The sequence below is a fragment of the Uranotaenia lowii genome, chromosome 3 (genome assembly GCF_029784155.1).
Source record: "Uranotaenia lowii strain MFRU-FL chromosome 3, ASM2978415v1, whole genome shotgun sequence".
NCBI classification, from domain to species: Eukaryota; Metazoa; Arthropoda; class Insecta; order Diptera; family Culicidae; genus Uranotaenia; species Uranotaenia lowii.
Genome location: NC_073693.1, coordinates 301,329,585 through 301,349,435, shown reverse-complemented (window position 1 = coordinate 301,349,435; position 19,851 = coordinate 301,329,585). Strand labels below are relative to the sequence as shown.

The 19,851-nt window shown below is 37.2% G+C and overlaps 1 protein-coding gene across 1 annotated transcript in view; it reads left to right on the top strand.

Moving 5' to 3' along the window:
* Positions 1-19,851, top strand: part of LOC129755856 (titin-like) — a 502,203-nt gene that overhangs the window by 474,814 nt on the left and 7,538 nt on the right. Inside the window, exons 7-11 of the mRNA XM_055752546.1 lie at positions 796-993; positions 9,044-9,523; positions 11,189-13,590; positions 13,653-13,815; positions 13,880-14,048. Coding sequence (XP_055608521.1) covers positions 796-993; positions 9,044-9,523; positions 11,189-13,590; positions 13,653-13,815; positions 13,880-14,048 — 3,412 coding nt within the window. The remainder of the gene's footprint in view (positions 1-795; positions 994-9,043; positions 9,524-11,188; positions 13,591-13,652; positions 13,816-13,879; positions 14,049-19,851) is intronic.

Sequence of the window (19,851 nt, the reverse complement as noted above, 5' to 3'; positions counted from 1 at the left end):
TCCTCTAGATGAGGAAAATAACTGAAAGTGAAGTGGCATTTTAAGTCCCTCTTTTACGAGAGAACTTTAAACGGAATCTGCCAATGAAACGAACGTTGTCGGTGAAAGCAAATTTACTCTTTCAAATCCGAAAATAAAAAGCAACGAGCATCGTTCAGCAGAATATCCTCTCTCTTTTCTCTACTTTTCCTTCGACAAGTTCAAACGAGGGCAAAGTTGAATTATTAAATACCCTGAAAATGACTTACTCTTTGCTGTTTTCCACTGGGTGGTGTTTCATTTTCTGTTCTATAGCCTTCCCCTACATAATAGAATCCTCCAGTGTACATGCAGTTTTATTCAGTTTTTTTCCCCAACTTCTATTCCATTCATGATCCTGAGCTGCCGCCTTCTGGCCACTGCCCTATACACACTCACTAGAGCTAGAGCTGGCAGCCAAGCAGCTGAATGGTGCAAAGTGGTACTTAAAACCTGATACTTGTACAACTGACTTTTGCGGGAGCGTTAAATTGCAAAGCACCAAGCACCAAGCACAGGAACAGCAGCAACAACACAGAACGGGCAATGAAAAATGGGAAAACTTACACAAATGCTCTTATTTTAAAAACCCATTTGAACTTAACCATTTAATGCTGTTAGTGTGGCGATTGCTAATTGCTTCACACGTTTATCAGGGGTCAAGTAACATTCTAAGCCTCAAAGGAGGAAGGGGTTAAATATGTTTCAACATTATCACAAATTCAACCAACATAAACTGTGATTCTAATCCGATTTATCTCTCGATTTTATTCACAGGTTATTATCAACCGGCCGGTCCGTTGATATCTCCTCATCTGTTATCGCACCCGGGGCCAGGAGGACCATCGAGTGCTAGTAGTTCCAGTACGATTACTAAGCAGCAGCCACCGGATTCGGATTCACCGGTCCAGTCGCTGCAGCAACCGCCCTCATCGTCGACGGCCGATAGTACAGATAGCGATGTGCTACTGACAGGTAAGATGGTTTAGTAAATTTAGATCATATAATACGTTTAAATTCTTAAGTTAACACTAACCTGAAAAGTTTAAGACCCAAAATACCAGCTTTTTACCATGAAGCAATATTTTGCAAAAGATATCTGAATACGTGTGTATGACAAAAATGACAAAGTTCGGACCCGAATGCCAAAAAAGGTCCTGAATAATTAAATAAAAAATGACAAAAATGACAAAAATGACAAAAATGACAAAAATGACAAAAATGACAAAATTGACAAAAATGACAAAAATGACAAAAATGACAAAAATGACAAAAATGACATAAATGACAAAAATGACAAAAATGACAAAGATGACAAAGATGACAAAAATGACAAAAATGACAAAAATGACAAAAATGACAAAAGTGGCAAAAATGACAAAAATGACAAAAATGATAAAAATGACAAAAATGACAAAAATGACTACTGACTGAGTTATGAGCCAAGTCTGATTTCATAAATTTATTGACTCATCAATTCTGCAATTTCAACATACTGTGTATACCTTCATCTGCATCTGCATGAGCATTCCAATTTTTCCATTTTGAGAATCGTGAAATTTTATTGGATGTTATAGTGGCTCAGAATTACATCTTGTCTGGGGTAGGTGACAAGCGCTGTATTCAGGGTGTAAAAAAAACAAACTTTTATGTTGTGGTTATCTGAAGTTAAAACTCATGTAGTTTTTGAAAAACATTTTCATATGAGATTATTTCAAAAATAAAAATGTTATGGTTCAACTATGCAAAAAATACAAAAAGGCTTGAAAATCAACAGGATTTTTGAACCTTGTACTCCCCAAAACAGTTGATGATTTTGCCAAATTTAAAAAAAATACTAGAGCTTGAATTATTCGGGTAGCAGCCAAAAGGGTCATGTCGAATTTCGCAAACCAACCATATACAGTTTAGAGGCGAACCAGCCTGTGGCTGAAAACCTCTCAAATAAAGACAATAAAAACCATATACAGTTGCGTTCAATTCATTCAATGAGTTTTGAACATTTTGCTGGCACTAGGAAGAGCGATTCCCTCATAAAATTGGCTCACAAAAGCTGTAAAGGAAAGGTTTCCTAAATGGGCCTATCGGGTTAAATGCACCTACGGCCGTTTGACGAACTGGCTGATAAGACAACATATCCAATCAATGCATCAATGCAATCCAAAAAGGAATTTTATAAATTAACCAACTCAAAAAAAATTAAAAATTCATACAGGGTTTTGATATCTTTTGATGTAATATTTTGACTTTGAAAAATGATACGTAAAGAAGCTCAAAACAAAAAGTTGGGTAGTTTTTGTTTCTTATTCAAATGAAACTTAAAAGTAAAACAAATTTAAACTTTTGGGATGTTTTCATAATGATTGGAAAGTGAAAAAAGAGAGTGTTTTTGTATGCCCCCATCATGTTTGAAGAATGCCGCTATATTAAAATAACAGGTTGAATAGAATAAATATATGATTTTTATCATTAACCTTCGAATTTAAATTCAGAAAGAATTTGTAGCTTCTCAAATGAAATTATACGGAAATATCGCCTAAAACACAAAAATGTTGCCTAAAACATGAATAGGCGCATTTAGCTCGCACGGTTTGATTTTCGCCGATTTTAACCACAGTTAGAATAAAATAAATTTCTCAAAAACTGAAGGAGATTTCAACATAAAATTTACTCCAATGTATAGAAAACAGATCTTTGCCCATGTGTATATAGTTTTTGTACATAAATTCGATGTAGTATTTGATTAAATCAGTATTCTGCTTAATAAGCGTATATGCATAGCCCGCTTCTCCCCTACATTGTCGAATTTTACGTTTTCATCTCAAGATTGGGTGAAATTATGTAAAAAAGTACATTCTAGTAGTCTATATGGTCAAATTTTATCAAAATCGATCCACGCAATCGAAAGTATAAGCGGTTTGAATAAGAACTTGGTTTCGGGGTAACAAGCGATTTCATTCCTATGGACGGAAGTAGTGTTCGGCATCGATAACTGAAAAAGTAGCGCCGCTAATTAAATCGCTAATTCATTCAAAGTTAGCGATCGCTAATTAAATACGCTAAATGTACTGAAATAGTTATCGCTTCAAATTTAAAGCGTTAATCGCTAACTATAGATTTATAGTAACGTTAACTGAAAATTTTTATATGCTTTAGACTTCATGTTGTGTGGATTTACAGTACATTTTTTTAAATTATTTATTAACATGATATGCAGTTAGATCAGTCAACAGATAATTATCAATTAGTGATTCGACAGATGTCTACGTCAACACTTTGACACTTTACACCAGAAAATTAAAATACAGTTAACTATAATTTTTAACAGCAACATAAAAATGGTCGTATCTCAATATTTTTTGACTCAAATACTTTACAATTGGCCATAATGTTTATTAGGTCTAATTCCAAATCTTCAACGTGTTTTCACCTTTTTCAAACCTGCAAGAGCATTGCCAAACGTGGACATTAATAGTCAAACTTTAAGCCAAAGCTTTAATAAACCTTTGACAAGTTATTAATCATATTTTGATATGAACTGATATGTCAAACCAGTAAAAAACTATATTGTGGAAAGTACAGACCTCATCCACTTGAAAACAAAAATGATAATTAAAGGAAGTTAAATAGTTCAACCCTTTAGTTGTTTTCTTCTTTTGTGAAGGTTGCAAAAATGAGTGCTAAAATGAGGAAGAAAGGTTTGTCTTGTGTGTGGCACGTGACGATGGTGTGACTGCGTGAGATGACCCAAAACTCCTTTTTCTCTGACTACAATACGCACTCCCTCCATTGAGACCTTTCGAAGAGGAAATTTTCGCCTGAAACGCATTTTGTAGTCAGAATGATACCCAATGTCACCTTAACATGCTTATTGACAAAAAGTATACTTCTTTCAGTAATAATTCGTGAGATTGATACAAATACATGGGAAATAGCGGTCTACAATTAGCGGAACCAAAAAATAGCGGAACTTTTTAATTCACTAGCCAACAATTCGCTAGCTAACAAAAAGTTAGCGGACTCATTAGCGATTAGCGGATTAGCGTTTCTGTGCCGAACACTGGACGGAAGCATGATTCTAGACGTCTTTAGATACAATCTATTGGAAAAATTACACAAGTCAAACCATCAATATCATCTTAGATCAATGTAAAATTGAAATTTGCATGTATTTAAAGCCATTCGAGAATGAAAAAATCCAACTGCGAAGAAGAGAACGCAAAAACATTGATTCCATACATCCAACCATCAAAAAATAAATAAATAATCGCCTGTTACGCCAACCTTCGTATTCAATCCGCATCAACTTTTCATTACGTTGATCGATTTTGATAAAATCTAGCCACATACTTGAATGTACTTTTTCACATTATTTCAAAAAAAAAAATTTGAGATGAAAACGTAAATTTTGACAATGTTACAGCGGTGAGGAAATCTCAATTTTTTCTATGTTTTCTAAAATAGCTTTATCTTCCTTGCCTGCAAAATGTTCAAAACTCATTGAATGAAGAGTTCATGAATTTATCTAGCTTGTCCGAATGTTGCGTGAAAAAGTATCAACTAAGAAAAAAATGGAATTCTGACAAAGTTGGAAGTTGCTTTGCGCGATTTCATTCTTTTTTGAACGCAACTATAAGGGAGAATGAGGATACTTGATCCCTGGGGATACTTGATTCCTCCGCTGAAACAACAAGGCTGTTATCTCAACAAATTTTCAAAAAAATATTTTTCGTGTTTTTGAACTTTGTTTGGAAAATTTAATAAAATGTGATTTGAAGATCTTTTTTATCACTTTTATCACTTTAAAATGTTTCCCACATGGAATGAAATTATTATGAAAATATTGAATCCAATATGTCAATTGTTAGAGTGTAATCTAAAATTCATAATGCCATATTTTTTCAATTTTGTTAAGAAAAAGTTTACCAAAATGTATGTATGTAGTGTGTTTAATTGTTCTCTAGAGTCCAAAAAGATATATTTTTCTTCTGAATGAATCGTGATTATTGGTTATCACGAAATTACTAATATTTATCCAATAACTAGTTTTTATCCATTAATTAAACCTTGTAGTGAGCATCTCCTTTCAATTTGGATTCCTGCAGTAGTCGTCGTCCAGTTTTATCTGTAAAAAAGTTCTCAAAATACTGAATTTATCTACAAAATAGAAAATAGCGCCTTAAAGTATGCAGGGTAGTAGACAAACTTTTAGAATTCTTTTTGTCTGATACTTTCAAACTGTGAAATGAGAACTAATACGGCAACAAATAGTCAACGGACCTATTATCTTTGGATTTTGCTAGACTTTTGCCTAGGGTCAGAGCACCTCGAATAAAGGATCAAGTCTCCTTAAACTTAAAATTATCAATTGCCTCAAGAAAATGCTTCTAATTCTTCTACGGGTTCATATATCGTTGTCATTTTTGGAGCGTATAAAGTTGAAATTACACGCTGCCAGAAAATGCAAAAGACGGCGAGTTGCTAAATTTTGCCAAAAAGATATGATGAAAATAAAAAAGGGAATCAAGTATCCCCATTCTCCCCTACATTGGCTACAGATTGGCCAAAAAAAATTACCTGTGCAAAATTCCAGCTCAATCGAACTTGATTTAGGGATGCCCCAAAGCGCTCAAATTTAAGGTTTTTTGCCTCCCAAAAAGTCCCAGAAAATTAGCTTGTGCCCAAAAATTTTATTTTCGATATTAAAACCGGTCTCGACGTTTCAAGCATTTTTAAGTCATTTGGCATTAAAATTTCGATTTTTTTCGATTTCCTTTGGTGATTTTTGAGGGTCAAAAACCCGAAACTTTGAGCGCTTGAAGAACCCCTAAATCAAGTCTGATTGAGCTGAAATTTTGGCACAGGTCAGTTTTTTGAGCCAATCTATAAAAGTGGTCATTACCGAAAAAAAATTCTGTGTTTTTGACAAAAAATTCTAGAATTCTGTGATTTGAACCAAAAATTCTGTGACGGTTTCCTGTGACGCTATTTCTTTGAAGTTTATTGAGAAATTATTTAAAACATCAACTAATTGGAAACTACTTACAGTTTTAATATGAAAAAAAATCAATTTGCATTAACTTGTTTTCCATATTATTATGAATTTATTTAGTCTTATTTAGTCTTATTTAATTTTTGGCATTTCGGCGAGTTGTGAAAATTCAAGGTAGAATATTTAGAAAGAACATGAAAGTATTATAGGTGGAAAGATCAAAGCTAGAGCGCTTTGGGTAGAAGAAATTGAATAGTTGGTGAAAATGTGAGCAGGGCTTTTGTTTTGTGAACAGCTTTTGAACTACTTGCGTGATTCTTTGCCGCGCGCCGTTTCAATGTTGATAGGAAGCGATGAAGAACAGCACATGTGAGCGCTGCTTGGGTGATTTTTTGCCCGGTCGGACACAATCTCATGTGTTCGACCCGTCCGTGTTTCAATGTGGGTAGGAATGCGATGGGTTTCTTCATCGCTTCCTATCAACATTGAAACGACGCGCGGCAAAGAATCACGCAAGTAGTTCAAAAGCTGTTCACAAAACAAAAGCCCTGCTCACATTTTCACCAACTATTCAATTTCTTCTATCCAAAGCGCTCTAGCTTTGATCTTTCCACCTATAATACTTTCATGTTCTTTCTAAATATTCTACCTTGAATTTTCACAACTCGCCGAAATGCCAAAAATTAAATAAGAATATATCCCGGCGGCGATTAAAATAAGATAACATGAATTAAAGTGAAAAACGAAAAGCCGAAAGTGACAAAAATTTTATGATTTTGGAAATCTGTACAAAATTTAGAAAATCTGTGAATTCTGTGTAAATTTTAAAAATTCTGTGATCTGTGACACAGATTCTGTGACGAAATTTTGCTCAAAGTTCTGTGATAATACAGATTTTTCTGTGATTTCGGCAACCTCGGGTCGGATCCGACCATTATTTTTTTTTATAAATCCATTGCCACCTTTATTAACATATATTTAAATTTATTCATAAGAAAACAAGAAAAACAAAGAATATCATATTTCTAACTGTAAGTAAATTTTGCATTTGACAGCTGATTTAATGATATTTTTCCTAAATTCTAGATTTTAGATCAGGCATGTCAAACGTAGAGGGCCGCAGCCAAAATCAGCTAGAAAACATAACATATTAGTTTCCCGAAGATTAGATACAATACAATGGAATATAGTTAAAAGAAAACTTGGAATTAAATTTTGCGTTAAATTTCTATTAAAGCTTTTAATGGTTAACATTCTTATATTATAATGCATTATATCTATTGTACTGATGCTTGACATCTTTTCTGAGATACTAGTTCATTAATATCAAGTTGAAGTTTATTTGTTACTGACACTTTTATTATTGATGATAAATTTGTATCAGATAATTTCGAACAATGAGGAGTTTTCATTATGGAAAAAACTGCTCACATAGATAGGTACTTGCAAACATAGCAAGAATTCCGGCAACAAATTTCCGTTGTAAGCATCATTAGTTTTTTTTGTCGCTAGAGTAGTGTCCTTTGACATTGTACTATTTTGGCACACTTATGCAGAAATTACATATCAAGCAGATTATTTTGTTTAATATCGATGTGCAAAAATAACTCAACTCCCATTTTGCCTGAAATATTTTTTTTTCGTCCTGAATTTTTCTCCTGCTAGTAGATGGTTCTGTAGTAACTAATTCTTTATCTGTATTAATTTCCATTTTTCTGAGAAATTAAAAAAAAGCACTGACATATTGGCTTATATATGAGGCTCTTGGAGCCAAAGGGGTGTAAGTGCAAAAATGAGCATTTTTTAGATAATCACTTTAAACAATTAGTAGTATTAAAATCTTTATTCAGTGCTTATTTCAGATTTTTATAATTTTATCTTCATACTTTTTTGAACGGAAAACACTAGAGTGAACTTCCCAAAAAGTATATGGAAAATCGCACATCAAAGAATCTTTGAAGCGTGCTATCTCGAAAGTAGCTTTTGTGCACTAATACCCCTCTGGCTTTGAGGCCCTCATATGATGTGAAAGCAATTGTTTACAAAAAACTTAACTTCATTTATTGACGTCAAGTTTCAAATTTAAAATCGATCTCTGAATCCGGAAAGATGTCAAAAAAATATCTGCGAAGAGCAGTTTATTGGTCAGATTATAGAAAATGATAATTTTATGAACAGTAGCTGAAGATATTTTAAAAAAACACAATTATTTTTTTTTTAAATTTTACAATATTTCAAAAACTGCTATAATCAGAATTTTCGATTTTTTTTTTTTCATTTCAGTGACCAGTATGGTATTAAAAATGACTCTCAATTTACGAATTAAAAGAATTGTTAACAAGTGTTATTAAAAATGTATGATGTTTATAGTCACGTATTCGGATAGGTTTGAGACAATAAAAAGACTCCAGCGGTGGGATATGTTTTTGTTCAATTCCGGTGCAACCAACAAACTTACCGCGAATTTAACTAAACGTTAGACAAGTGGTCACTGAAATAAAATTATTCAGAGCCACAAATCTATTTACGGAAATTTTTTGATTATTTAGCACGTGCTTTTTTACAACGAATAATGTTTTTTTAAAAAAATATCACAATATGTCTGTTGTTCCTTCGGTAAAGCAATAATAATAATACCAAAATACTTGGAAGATATTTACGTTGTTTACGCTATGAATGTTTACGCACAATCTTACACGGAAGCGGAATCACACCTCAATCTGTGGTTCAGAGCAACAATGTTACACGTGTTTTTCTGATAGGATATTTGAACATCGAAAAACATTTGCATTAAGTTGAGAACGTTACATTCAACTTTAGTTTTTTGGGGTAATATTTGACATAAAAATCAGTGGTGTTTTTTTATGTGACAATTTAAGACGGGGCTACGCGGGCCGCATTGACCAAGGCCGCGGGCCGCATGCGGCCCGTAAACCCCAATTTGACATGCCTGTTTTAGATCATGAAAAATCTTTACAGACTTCGAATTAGTTATACTAGATTTGACTTTAAACATGCTCTTTTTCATTTCAGGTGGTGACCTCACGTCCCGATCGCAGGCGTTCCGGTTCGGCCCAACAGGACCGCAGAACCTGTATCCGCGGCCGGTTCAGATGCACTGTCCCCCGCCTCATCTGCCACCGAACTACTACGCAGCGCCACCCTACAGCCAGTACCCGCCGGAGATGTACTACGCCCACGCGTACCCACAGGCGGCTCATTTCTATCCGAAGTTCGCCCACTACTACCCCAGCCGACGGTACTACCCGGGACATCCGGGACCCCCAGAGGCGCACATGTACGAACAGGCGCCACCGCCCTCGAGTGCCTCGGTCGTACCACCCCCTCCCGGTGCCCAATTGGTACCTGCGGGTTCCCAGGGACCCCCGCAGCACCTGGAACACTATCCGGGACCGCATCCGCATCCGTATCCCTATCCCGGCTACGGAAGTCCTGGCCCGGGGCCCGGTGGGCAGTGTTACTCGCGTAACCTGCAACCCCCACCGTATATGGGTAAGCCAATGTATGGAATCATCTTTCATCTCATCCCCTCGTGAACGTGTGTGATACAAAAAAAAAGCTGTCAGCGTGTCCTTCATTTTTGGTTTTTCGAGAGTGTTTTTTTGGAATCGCAGAGCATGTATGCAGTCGTCGTCGTCGTCGTTCTTCAGTTCATTACAGATTTGGAGTTGTTCTTGTAGCTGTTTGGAATTATATTGTTACACCCAGAGCCGGGTTTAGTCTATCGTTGGTCTCTCTGTATTTAGAACCTTACTAGTATCTGACCAAGAGTTCATACTCGGGTTCAGGATTTATTCCAGTGTTCTGAATATCACTCATTTTCAATGAATGTTTCTGATTGCCCTTCGCACCTGAACGTACAGCGGTCGGGTTTCGTTATTGATTGCTACTCGACCTACCCGATCATCGATCGTTCAATTCATCGCTAAAATACAGATCACCTCGCACGATGCTTGCTGTCAAAACAGTGCAGCACCATCATCAAATTGGAATCTCACCAATGCGCAATGCATATGGCGAATCTTGTTGGTCTTCGATCAGGAGTGAATGGATCAGGCAGTGAGTGAGTGATACATGAAGCCGATCATTAGCGTATTTTGTTTGATTTGATATACAGCAAATTAATAAATTTATCTGTTGTTATAACGTTTTTTAACATCAGTATGATTAAAATCAAATTGTAGTTGTGTTTGTGAGGGAAAGATGTTCAATTTCGCCGTGTTTTTCAATTTTTACAAGTTCTTTTATTAAACTGTCGTCCGTCACGTTAAAATTACTGAGAATTTATGGTGTTCCTCACAATTGTTTGATTTTTCTCGTCCTGCAAAAAATAATTTTGATTTTCATATAATTCAGGCAGATACTGAGTGAGCTACATTCAGAATGGATCAGTTTGTATCTCAATCATCTCCGATATGCGATGTTTGCTAAACCGATTATTCTGAATGATGCGACTCGGTTTGCATAGCTGATAGGAGCGCTGATCGAGATTGCATACCAGCCAGGCGAAGCAGTTGCGAGAGGCGCTATCCCATTATACAATCAGAATGTTTCCAACAGGAAACGCATCCTGAGTGTTTGTTTTGATTGATATTCAGAACACTGATTTATTCAAATTTTATTTGCTAGTTTGACCATGAACGTTATATTTGTCTTATAAATCCTTAAAGGAAGTGTTTCAGGATGAGTTTTAGGTGTTAAATTTTCCATATTTTCACCTCACCCTTTGACAATCATGTCAACATTTGAGATAAGTTTTTCAACAATTGATATTTTATTATGAACTTTTTTTAATGCCAAATTTTATATAAAAGTGAGCTTAAGTGTGTATGCAATCTAATTTAAGTTTTGAGTAAAAATCACGTTATGTACCTATGTATAAATAATCTTTTATTGCAATTCTGAATTTAGAATCAAACACTATATTGAAACGATGCTAAAAATATTTTAAAGGCTTCAAACCGATCTCAATTAAAAATTTTAATCCCCAAAAGTCCCTATTAATCCATCCTTCCCCCTAAAACCGGCTCTGATTACATCTTATTCATCTCATCTTCATCTTCATTCATTGAAGTTGGTTAACCGTTCTGTTGAAACCGGGACGGTTGACCAAAATCAATTCGTAACACACTCTAACATACTTCAATCTCATTCCAGATGCACACTACACGACGAATTGTCCCTGTCCGATGCAGTCGTGTCCAAAAAACGTCAATGCTGGGTCCCTTATTGGTATCAAGGCCAGTAAGGGCCCAGTAACCACCGCAACAACCCCTAACCATCATATCGAAAGTACGACCGCAGTTGGATCGCTGTCCAGCTCTGTTCTTACCAATGCCAACACCAACACCAACACCACATCTAACACCACAGAACCAATCATGATCTCTTCCGGTTCTTCGACGTCTTCGTCACCTCCAGCTTTAGATATTCACTCGCCAATTGTGCACCCGCCGCACCCTTCGGAAGTTGTATCATCTTCCGGCACCACTACGACTCTTTCGGTTACAACGACAACCGTGAGCAGTGCTCCCATCACCATCACAACCACTACCCACTCTACCGAACCAAAGGTTAAACCTGAAAGTGACCTGAACCTGTACCGAGATAACTATCATCTGCTTCATCATCACTACTACCCGCATCACCACCATCATCGTCCTTCGGCTCCTCTGCCCACACATCCGATGAACAACTTCGATCCGAGCGCCACGATCAAGGAAGAACCTTCGACGCCAACGCTCGAATCCGAGTCAAAATCGGTTGGCAACATTCCAAAAATGTTACCTCTCACTTCAGTTGCGACAGCGATCGTCAAGCAGGAACTGGCCGAGGTCAAACGGGAACCCGAGCTACTGTCCATTGTTACCTGCTGCAAGAAGGAAGACTTCGAAGAAAATGGACCGGCCATGACCCCGGATCTGCTGCTGGATGAAACCCTTATCAAGAAGGAAACTTTGGCGGATTGTTTGGCCGATCCTTCGAAGCTGGACGCAATTCTCCAAGAATCGATCACCAGCGATAAAGCTAGTATTAATAATGGAAAAGTACAATTAATTGATAGTGCCCAGCCAGATATTCCTGCGTCCACCGTCAAGCGGAGATCGCTACTGGTGGCCTGCAAGAAGAACAGCCCGAAAAAGTCACCTCCCAATAGCTATAAGAATCTTATAAAACGTACAAATGAAACCGAGAGCACCATCACCGTACTAAGCGACGACGAGGAGGAAGCCGAAATGGCCTCGGCCGTCGTCACGCATAACCTAATGCCGAAGAAGAAACCCATAAGTGTAAAGCCCAGACGTTTACTCAAACGAACGCGCCGTATTTTCGGTGCCGAACAGCACCTCAAGAAGTATTCGAGATCGTCCGTGGTCAAGGCTCGAAAGGTTCAGAGGGTGCAACAGAAGCGACCCTCTTGTATTCCACGGATTAACACGAATACTCCTGAGGCCTTAACACCCTCAGAAACCATTCTATTACAAGATGATCGTTTAGCGCAAACGAACTCTTCCACATCACTACCGATTGAGGAGGTACCACGCCCTATGTCAAACGTCGACCTAACGATTGATCTAGTAGCCAAGGGATACTTCTCGGAGCCCGAACTCAAAACAACAACAGACGCCAAAGTTTGCTCCCGGGCGCTCAAAAGGCTCAAACAATCGGATGGTCGATCCCAGTCGGAACAAAACAGGCGGAAACGTGATCGCAGCACCGATCAAGCCAAACCAAACACAACAACCATTTCTAAAAAAGTCAAGAAAGTTACTGACCAACAAAACAACTTCGATTTTGACAAACGAAAGAACAAAAGCAAGAAGGTCGACCCCGTTGAAACGGCCTCAGAAACCCCAAAAATGCCTAAGAAGACAGCTGACAAGAAGACGAAGAAGAATGATACCAAAAATCGAAAACCTAGCGGATCCAAAACGCCCAAGCGAGCTACCTCAACTCCGCTACCTCCTGCAGTGGACCCGATCGGCCCAACCGAAGTTGTTGCGACTCCGGTCGACAACGAAACCCTTCTGGACATCAGCGGCATCGATACGGCCGACTCGGCTACGATCGACGATCGGGAAACCGACTACGACGATGCGGCCACGATGCTAGTGGACGACGATATGATGAGCGTGGACACCAACACGATGATCAATCGACACAATAACAATAACAACAGTGCGGTGGAAAACAAAAATGCTCTGGAGTCGGCTCCGGAAGATGATGATCCTCTACGAGTGGATACACAAACCGAACAGGCTGAACCGGAACAACTTCCTTCAACGGCTATAGCTCCTTCAACGACTACAGAACTGGACGATTTCGACGAAGACGTGGAAGAGATCATGCTAGCCAAACGTAGCTCCCTGGCGCTAAAACGATCGTCCCGATCTCGCTCTAAGACTAAATCCCGTAAATTTAGCACCCGTAAGCGGCACCGGGTCCGGTTGGCTCAGATCGAAGAGATCATTGTCCCTCGGAAGAGTACCAGCGTCCCACGCTGGAGCAACGGATGGATCTGGGAGGGGCAACCCTTCCAGGGAAAAGTTTTCCTTAATGTAAGTTTTAAAGAAATTTTCTTGAAAACTTGTTTTAAAAAATCAATTTCTTACCGTTGCAGAGCGACGATTTGCCGGTGCTGCGCACCTGCTACCCAGCGATGCGCCACTCGGAAGGTGACGTTATACGACCCAGGGATTGTGTGTTGTTAAGAGCCGGGAGCAAACGGGCTGAATTACCTTACGTGGCCAAAGTTGCACATTTGTGGGAAAATCCAGAAGATGGTAACCTTCCGCAAAAACAATTCTAAGTGAGACCAACCATCTTTAATCGATGATTACTTTTTAGGTGAAATGATGCTGTCGCTGCTGTGGTACTACCGGCCGGAACATACCGAGCAAGGACGGCAACCGGTCGATGGACCGGACGAGGTGTTTGCATCCCGCCACAAGGACCACAACAGTGTGGCCTGTATCGAGGACAAGTGCTACGTGCTGACCTTCGCCGAGTATTGTCGGTAAGTTTAAATTTCTTTCTTTATGACTATGGACTCAGATTGAACCCCATTCTAAAGACGGTACATTCAGAAAGAATCAAAGACTCCGGCATTTTCGAAACAGACCATGCGGGATTTGCAAAGCTCGAGATTGGCAATGTGGAGAAGCCTAGATAAAAGCCATAGGTATTCGATAGGACAGCAATAGGCCAAAAGATAATCGATCGTTCATAAATACCCCCTTATTCTGCGCCGCGCGTGAGGTGACGATAGTCGAGTCGAGTCGGAGTCACGTGAGTCTTGTCACTTTATTCCCGAAGCCGATGTGACAGAGCATACGATTTGTCACTCACAGTGACTACTAGATTAAGATAAGTTTATTCTAAAAGACGTTTCTCACCTAAAGCGACACCTGGAATCGGGTGACTCGACTATCGTCACATCACGCGCGGCGCAGAATAAAGGGGATAGTCTAAGAGGTATTTGCCCAATAAACATGTTGGCTGCTTAAGAACGACAATTTGCTGAACAAAAGCTGAGCTAAAGCGAAATTGCTGCTTCAGGTTACTGGTTGAATAAAGACAAACTGTAACCATGTTTCAGCGTTTAAAGAAGTCTCAGTGTACACAGCAAAAATTATTACCTGTAAAATTACGCAAATGTCCGGTAACAAAAAGGGACAGGACATTTACCGTATTTTTTCAGGTCGAAAACATGATTCCGTGACATTTAATTTTTAGTGTACAACTTTTGTACAGGACATTTGCAGTAATAATAAATGAATCTTCGTTAACTTTCAAGGAAAACAAGTGAAAATTACAGGTTTTGTTAATTACAGGTTGATTTATTTTAAAGGTTGCAGTTTCAGTGACACGTAATAGTCAAAATTTTTTTCTGTGTAGCCAATGGGAGGCGTTGAAGAGTTTCTTCTATAACACTCTTTCAGCATTTGTTCAACCATTCGGCTTGATTGAAATGAGAGGGTAATTTTTTTTTTCCTTGTTCAATGACATTTTTTATGATATCTTATTTTGCTTGATTTTGAAATAAAGAGTAGATTTTCTCAAAAATTTGATATTTGGTGCCCAATACTGAAAATAGATCATTTCTCTTACACTTATCTAAAATAAATCTTCGGTTGAGAGGTGTTTTGGTCGCTTAAGGTGGCTTAAGATCGACAAATTATCATCGCGCCGGAGACTTCATGATTGGTTCTGCGTACTGCGGCATGCGCGAATCATCAAAGTATACCATCAATATAAAAAGAAATTTGGTTGCTGATGAAACAATTGTATCCAACTCGTTTGATAACTTTAATCTGGATGTTTGTGATTCAATACCTGAACCATTAGAATCACTAGCTATGAACAGTGATATTTCACATACGACTTTTAACTTTTCTTTTGTTCTGTAAGATCAAGTATCAAAATTCATTGATGAGCTTGATAGCAATGCAGCCACTAGCTTTGACAAAATATCCACCATGTTTAAGAAAAAATATAAAAACCTTTATTTATCAAAATATACGACCTTGGTTAACGACTGTATAAGAACCATTTTTTTTTTTTCAAATATTATGAAGCTTACAAAAGTAATTCCAGTTCATAAAATGACTGATAAAACGATTCTTGGTCATTACCGCCTCATTATTTATTTATTTACATAGTATTCCGTAAACGAATAAATAATGAGGCGGTAATGACCAAGAATCGTTTTATCAGTCATTTTATGAACTGGAATTACTTTTGTAAGCTTCATAATATTTGAAAAAAAAAATGGTTCTTATACAGTCGTTAACCAAGGTCGTATGTTTTGATAAATAAAGGTTTTTATATTTTTTCTTAAACAAATTACCGCCTCATGTGAAGGCGTTTTCGAAACTTATCGAAAAAGCACTACACGCACAGATACAGGAGTTCTGTTTAACGAATAATATTATGCATCCTAACCAATTTGGGTTTTCCCAAAATCTAACACCTTATCTGCTGGTGTCAACCTAATTGATGGAATCTCTAGTGGAATAGACAACGGCAAAGTTTTAGCATGTGTATTTATAGATGTGAAAAAAGCGTTTGATTCAGTTCACCATAAATTACTGGTCAAAAAGCTCTCCGAAATAGGTTTTTCCTATGCTGCTCAACTTTTCATGCAATCGTATTTTCACGATAGGCAACAATCAGTTAAAATTAACAATACGACTAGTTCACTTCAAACGATTAAGCACGGGGTTCCGCAAGGATCTATCCTTGGGCCATTGTTATTTATAATTTATACCAATAATATATTTTCGCTGCCACTGAAAGGAAAACTGCAGCTCTTCGCGGATGGTGCAATAATTCTATATGTTTCTAAAAATTTGACGTTGGTGAAACAAAATATTGAACACGACCATGTGTTACTGGTTGATTTTTTTTTTCTATCAAATAACATGGAGATGAAATTGAAAAAAAAATAATTTCATGATCTTTAAACATCGAGGAAATTTTCAAACTCTTCAGATCTCGTTACAAAGATCTCCAAATGAACAAGTTGATTCAGTAAAGTACTTAGGTTTGTTAATATATGATAATATGAAATGGAACGTGCACACGAAAACGTATGCTCTAAAATAACACCGTATGTATTTGCTTTGAGAAAAATACGCTCAATAATTACTGAGAATACCGCATGGAAAATTTATTTCGCTTACATACACTCCCATATGATATTATATTATTACCTACGACTGCCCCAAATTTGAATGGGAAATTTCAAGCTTGTCAAATGTTATGCGCTTCAGGCTTTAATTTATCCTAGGCCTAGTATAAGGTCTCATGCCAAATTTGGGCCTGATCGGTTCACGGGAAGGGGTCGCTCAACGATCCTAAAGTTTGTATGGGATTTTGAGACATTTTGTTCGGGAGAAACATGAAAATCCAGTATTCCATGAATAACTTTAGTCCTCTTCGGCCGATTTCTTTTGAAAACGGTCTTAAAGCCTAAACTATGAAAAATATTTCATCCGAAAACAGCATTTCAATTCGACTTATGATAAAAAAGCTATTGGACTTCAAAAATGGGGTAACTTTTTCAGGGTGATATTCATCACTGTTAATGCTGCGTCAAAATGTTCGAAGCCGTGTCTCTCATTATAAGCCATGAATATCACCCTTAAAAAACATAGCTTTTTAAGCAAAATAAATTTTTTATCTTAACTTGAATCGAAATGCAGTCTTCGGATGAAATAATTTTCATAGTTTAGGCTTTAAGAAAAACCATTTTCAAAAGAAATCGGCCGAAGGGGAAGTTAGTCATGGAAAACTGGATTTTCGAGTTCCTCCCGAACGAAATACCTCAAAATCCCATACAAAATTTAGGCTCGTTGAGCGACCCCTTCCCGAGATCCGATCTGGCCCAAATTTGGCATGAGACATCGTACTAGGCCTGGGATCAATTTAAGCCTGCAGCGCATAACTTTTTCAAATGTCGGGTCATTTGTGGCACTCTCCATTCCTTATGGGGCAGTAGTGCCAATATTATTTTGCAACCTATTCGAATTTTACAAAATAAAGCAGTCAAGATTATAAGAAATCTTCTTATCTTACATCCGACTTCACTGCTCTACAACTCAAAAGTGCTATCTTTAGATATACTTAAATAATTTTTCCGACCGGGATGATTTTAAGGTTATGTAATGGCTTTCGGTCTTATCGGTAAGTGATTAAAACACTTTTATTTATTCCCTATTCAATTTTAGTTCTTGAGAATGAATAGATACATAGTATTTGAAACGTTGGATGAAGCACAAATAAAAGTGTTTTAATCACTTACCGATAAGACCGAAAAGCCATTACATAACCTTAGATATACTTAATATGTTCGAATTCCGCCATAATACATATACTGCCGTTGGACGCACAATTGTCGCATGTGACATTTCGACGATTTTGAGTTTTTGATGGCAAACGTATTAATTTGATATGTATTTTTGAAACACTTTGTCAAAACATCAGGTTTGTTCTAGAAATTTCTAGAAAAATTCAAAGTCAGTTTATCACATTGCGATAAATGGACGCACAAATGTCACACTGGGACGATTGGACGCATATTTGTCACTCCGAAGAAGTAAAGTACTAAAACTTCGGAACGCTTAAATAGATTATCACCAAACTTGGCAAACGAGGTCATGCAGATATTACGAGAAGAAAGAAGGAGAGGGAAGTTCTCTTTTAAAAGATGTGGGGGCGGATGGGTCAAAAATCGATTCCAAAGAGATTTCCATATGTGTTGCGTGCTTTAAGAAGACAACAGAAAGAAGCACTTTCAAAAGGGAACTTAATAATCTACTTTTTTTTCTTTGCTTTGCCAACCGCCTTAAAATCGTCAAATGTGACGACTCGTTGAAGCTCATTTTTTCAGATAGGCGTACCTTTCAATCACTCTATAAAAGCAACTTAGAATGTCACTCAAGCAGAGCCAGGCTAAACCATTAATGTTAATTAATTAATGTTTGAAAAATAACCATAATGATAGTTTTCCCGGGTTAACTCATTGTTGCGCCCACTGCTAAAAAACTGCTCCTGCGGTGTAATTCCATGGTAGAACTAGGTAGCCGAACCCCATCAACTGACAGTTGCGAATATCACTTGCACTAACACAAGCGCGCACTGTCTGTCAATGAGGGTCGGCGGGTAGCAGGATACCTAGATTCTTTAGGTATGCTACTCCGTTGCTTGCATATGTATTAGTAGGCCAACCAAAAAATAGTTATAGAAATTCCACAAAAATGTATGGAATTTTTTTAAACTATTGGTTTTCTAGAAAAACTACTAATTTTAAAATTCTGCAAAAAATATAAAAATGTTAACCAATGTATTTACAAGTCATTAAGTGCTTATGCGGTTGAAAAACATAATTTTTACGTGAATTTTTAATTGAGTTAAAAAAATTGCTTTTTGCTAAATTCCTAATAGCTGATTGTTTTTAAATTTTGTTGGACCTAAAATAAAGTAGCATTCATTACAAGTTGCAACAAGTCATTTTTTAGCATAACTTTACAACTATATTTGCAAAAACGCTTTCCGAAATTCGAATGTTTTGCAAAAATACTGCTAAATTTCCAAAAAAATACTGTATCGTAGTCAGAATATTGTAAGCATTAGAACATAAATTTTACTAATTTCAACACATGTTATTTCAAAGAATGCGACTGTATACTTATTTGAACAATAAGACCTCGCAATTTTCCATAAATTGTAATTTTGTTTCAAATCCCATACATATCGTTCGAAATTCCATAACTATTTTTAACCCTGCGTTTACACGGCTCTGTCGATTGAGGTTAAGCGCAATGTTTTACCTTCTTCTCTACCTATCTTGGGCGGGTAGGAACGAGCTCATCTAGCAGTTTCCGTTTTGTCAGTCTGTACTGAGAAGTCTTTGAGAATAAATCGAGCATGTAAAGTCTAGAACATAATTTGTTGTCTCGGTCAAATAAATTTAAAATCCGTTGCGCAAAACGTTAGTTTCGAATTGAGTTGATCCGGAAAGCTTAAAATTAACACAACGTAGGGTCCGGTTTATTGCTCGACGGTACACTCATTTTATGACTTTACCGTGAATACTCATAAAATGAGATTTCAAGGAGAACTTGGATTATGGTTATTTTTCAAGCAAAATCAAAAAGTGAAAATTTGCAGAAATTGTAGGGATTTTCCTTGGTTTCTATGTTTTTTTTCGCTTAAAATTCAATAATTAAGGGAAATATTCACCGAACAGGAATTAATCTGAGAGTTTTTCGTAGGATCTTTTATTGGTTAATAAAAACGTTTCCATTATGAACTTG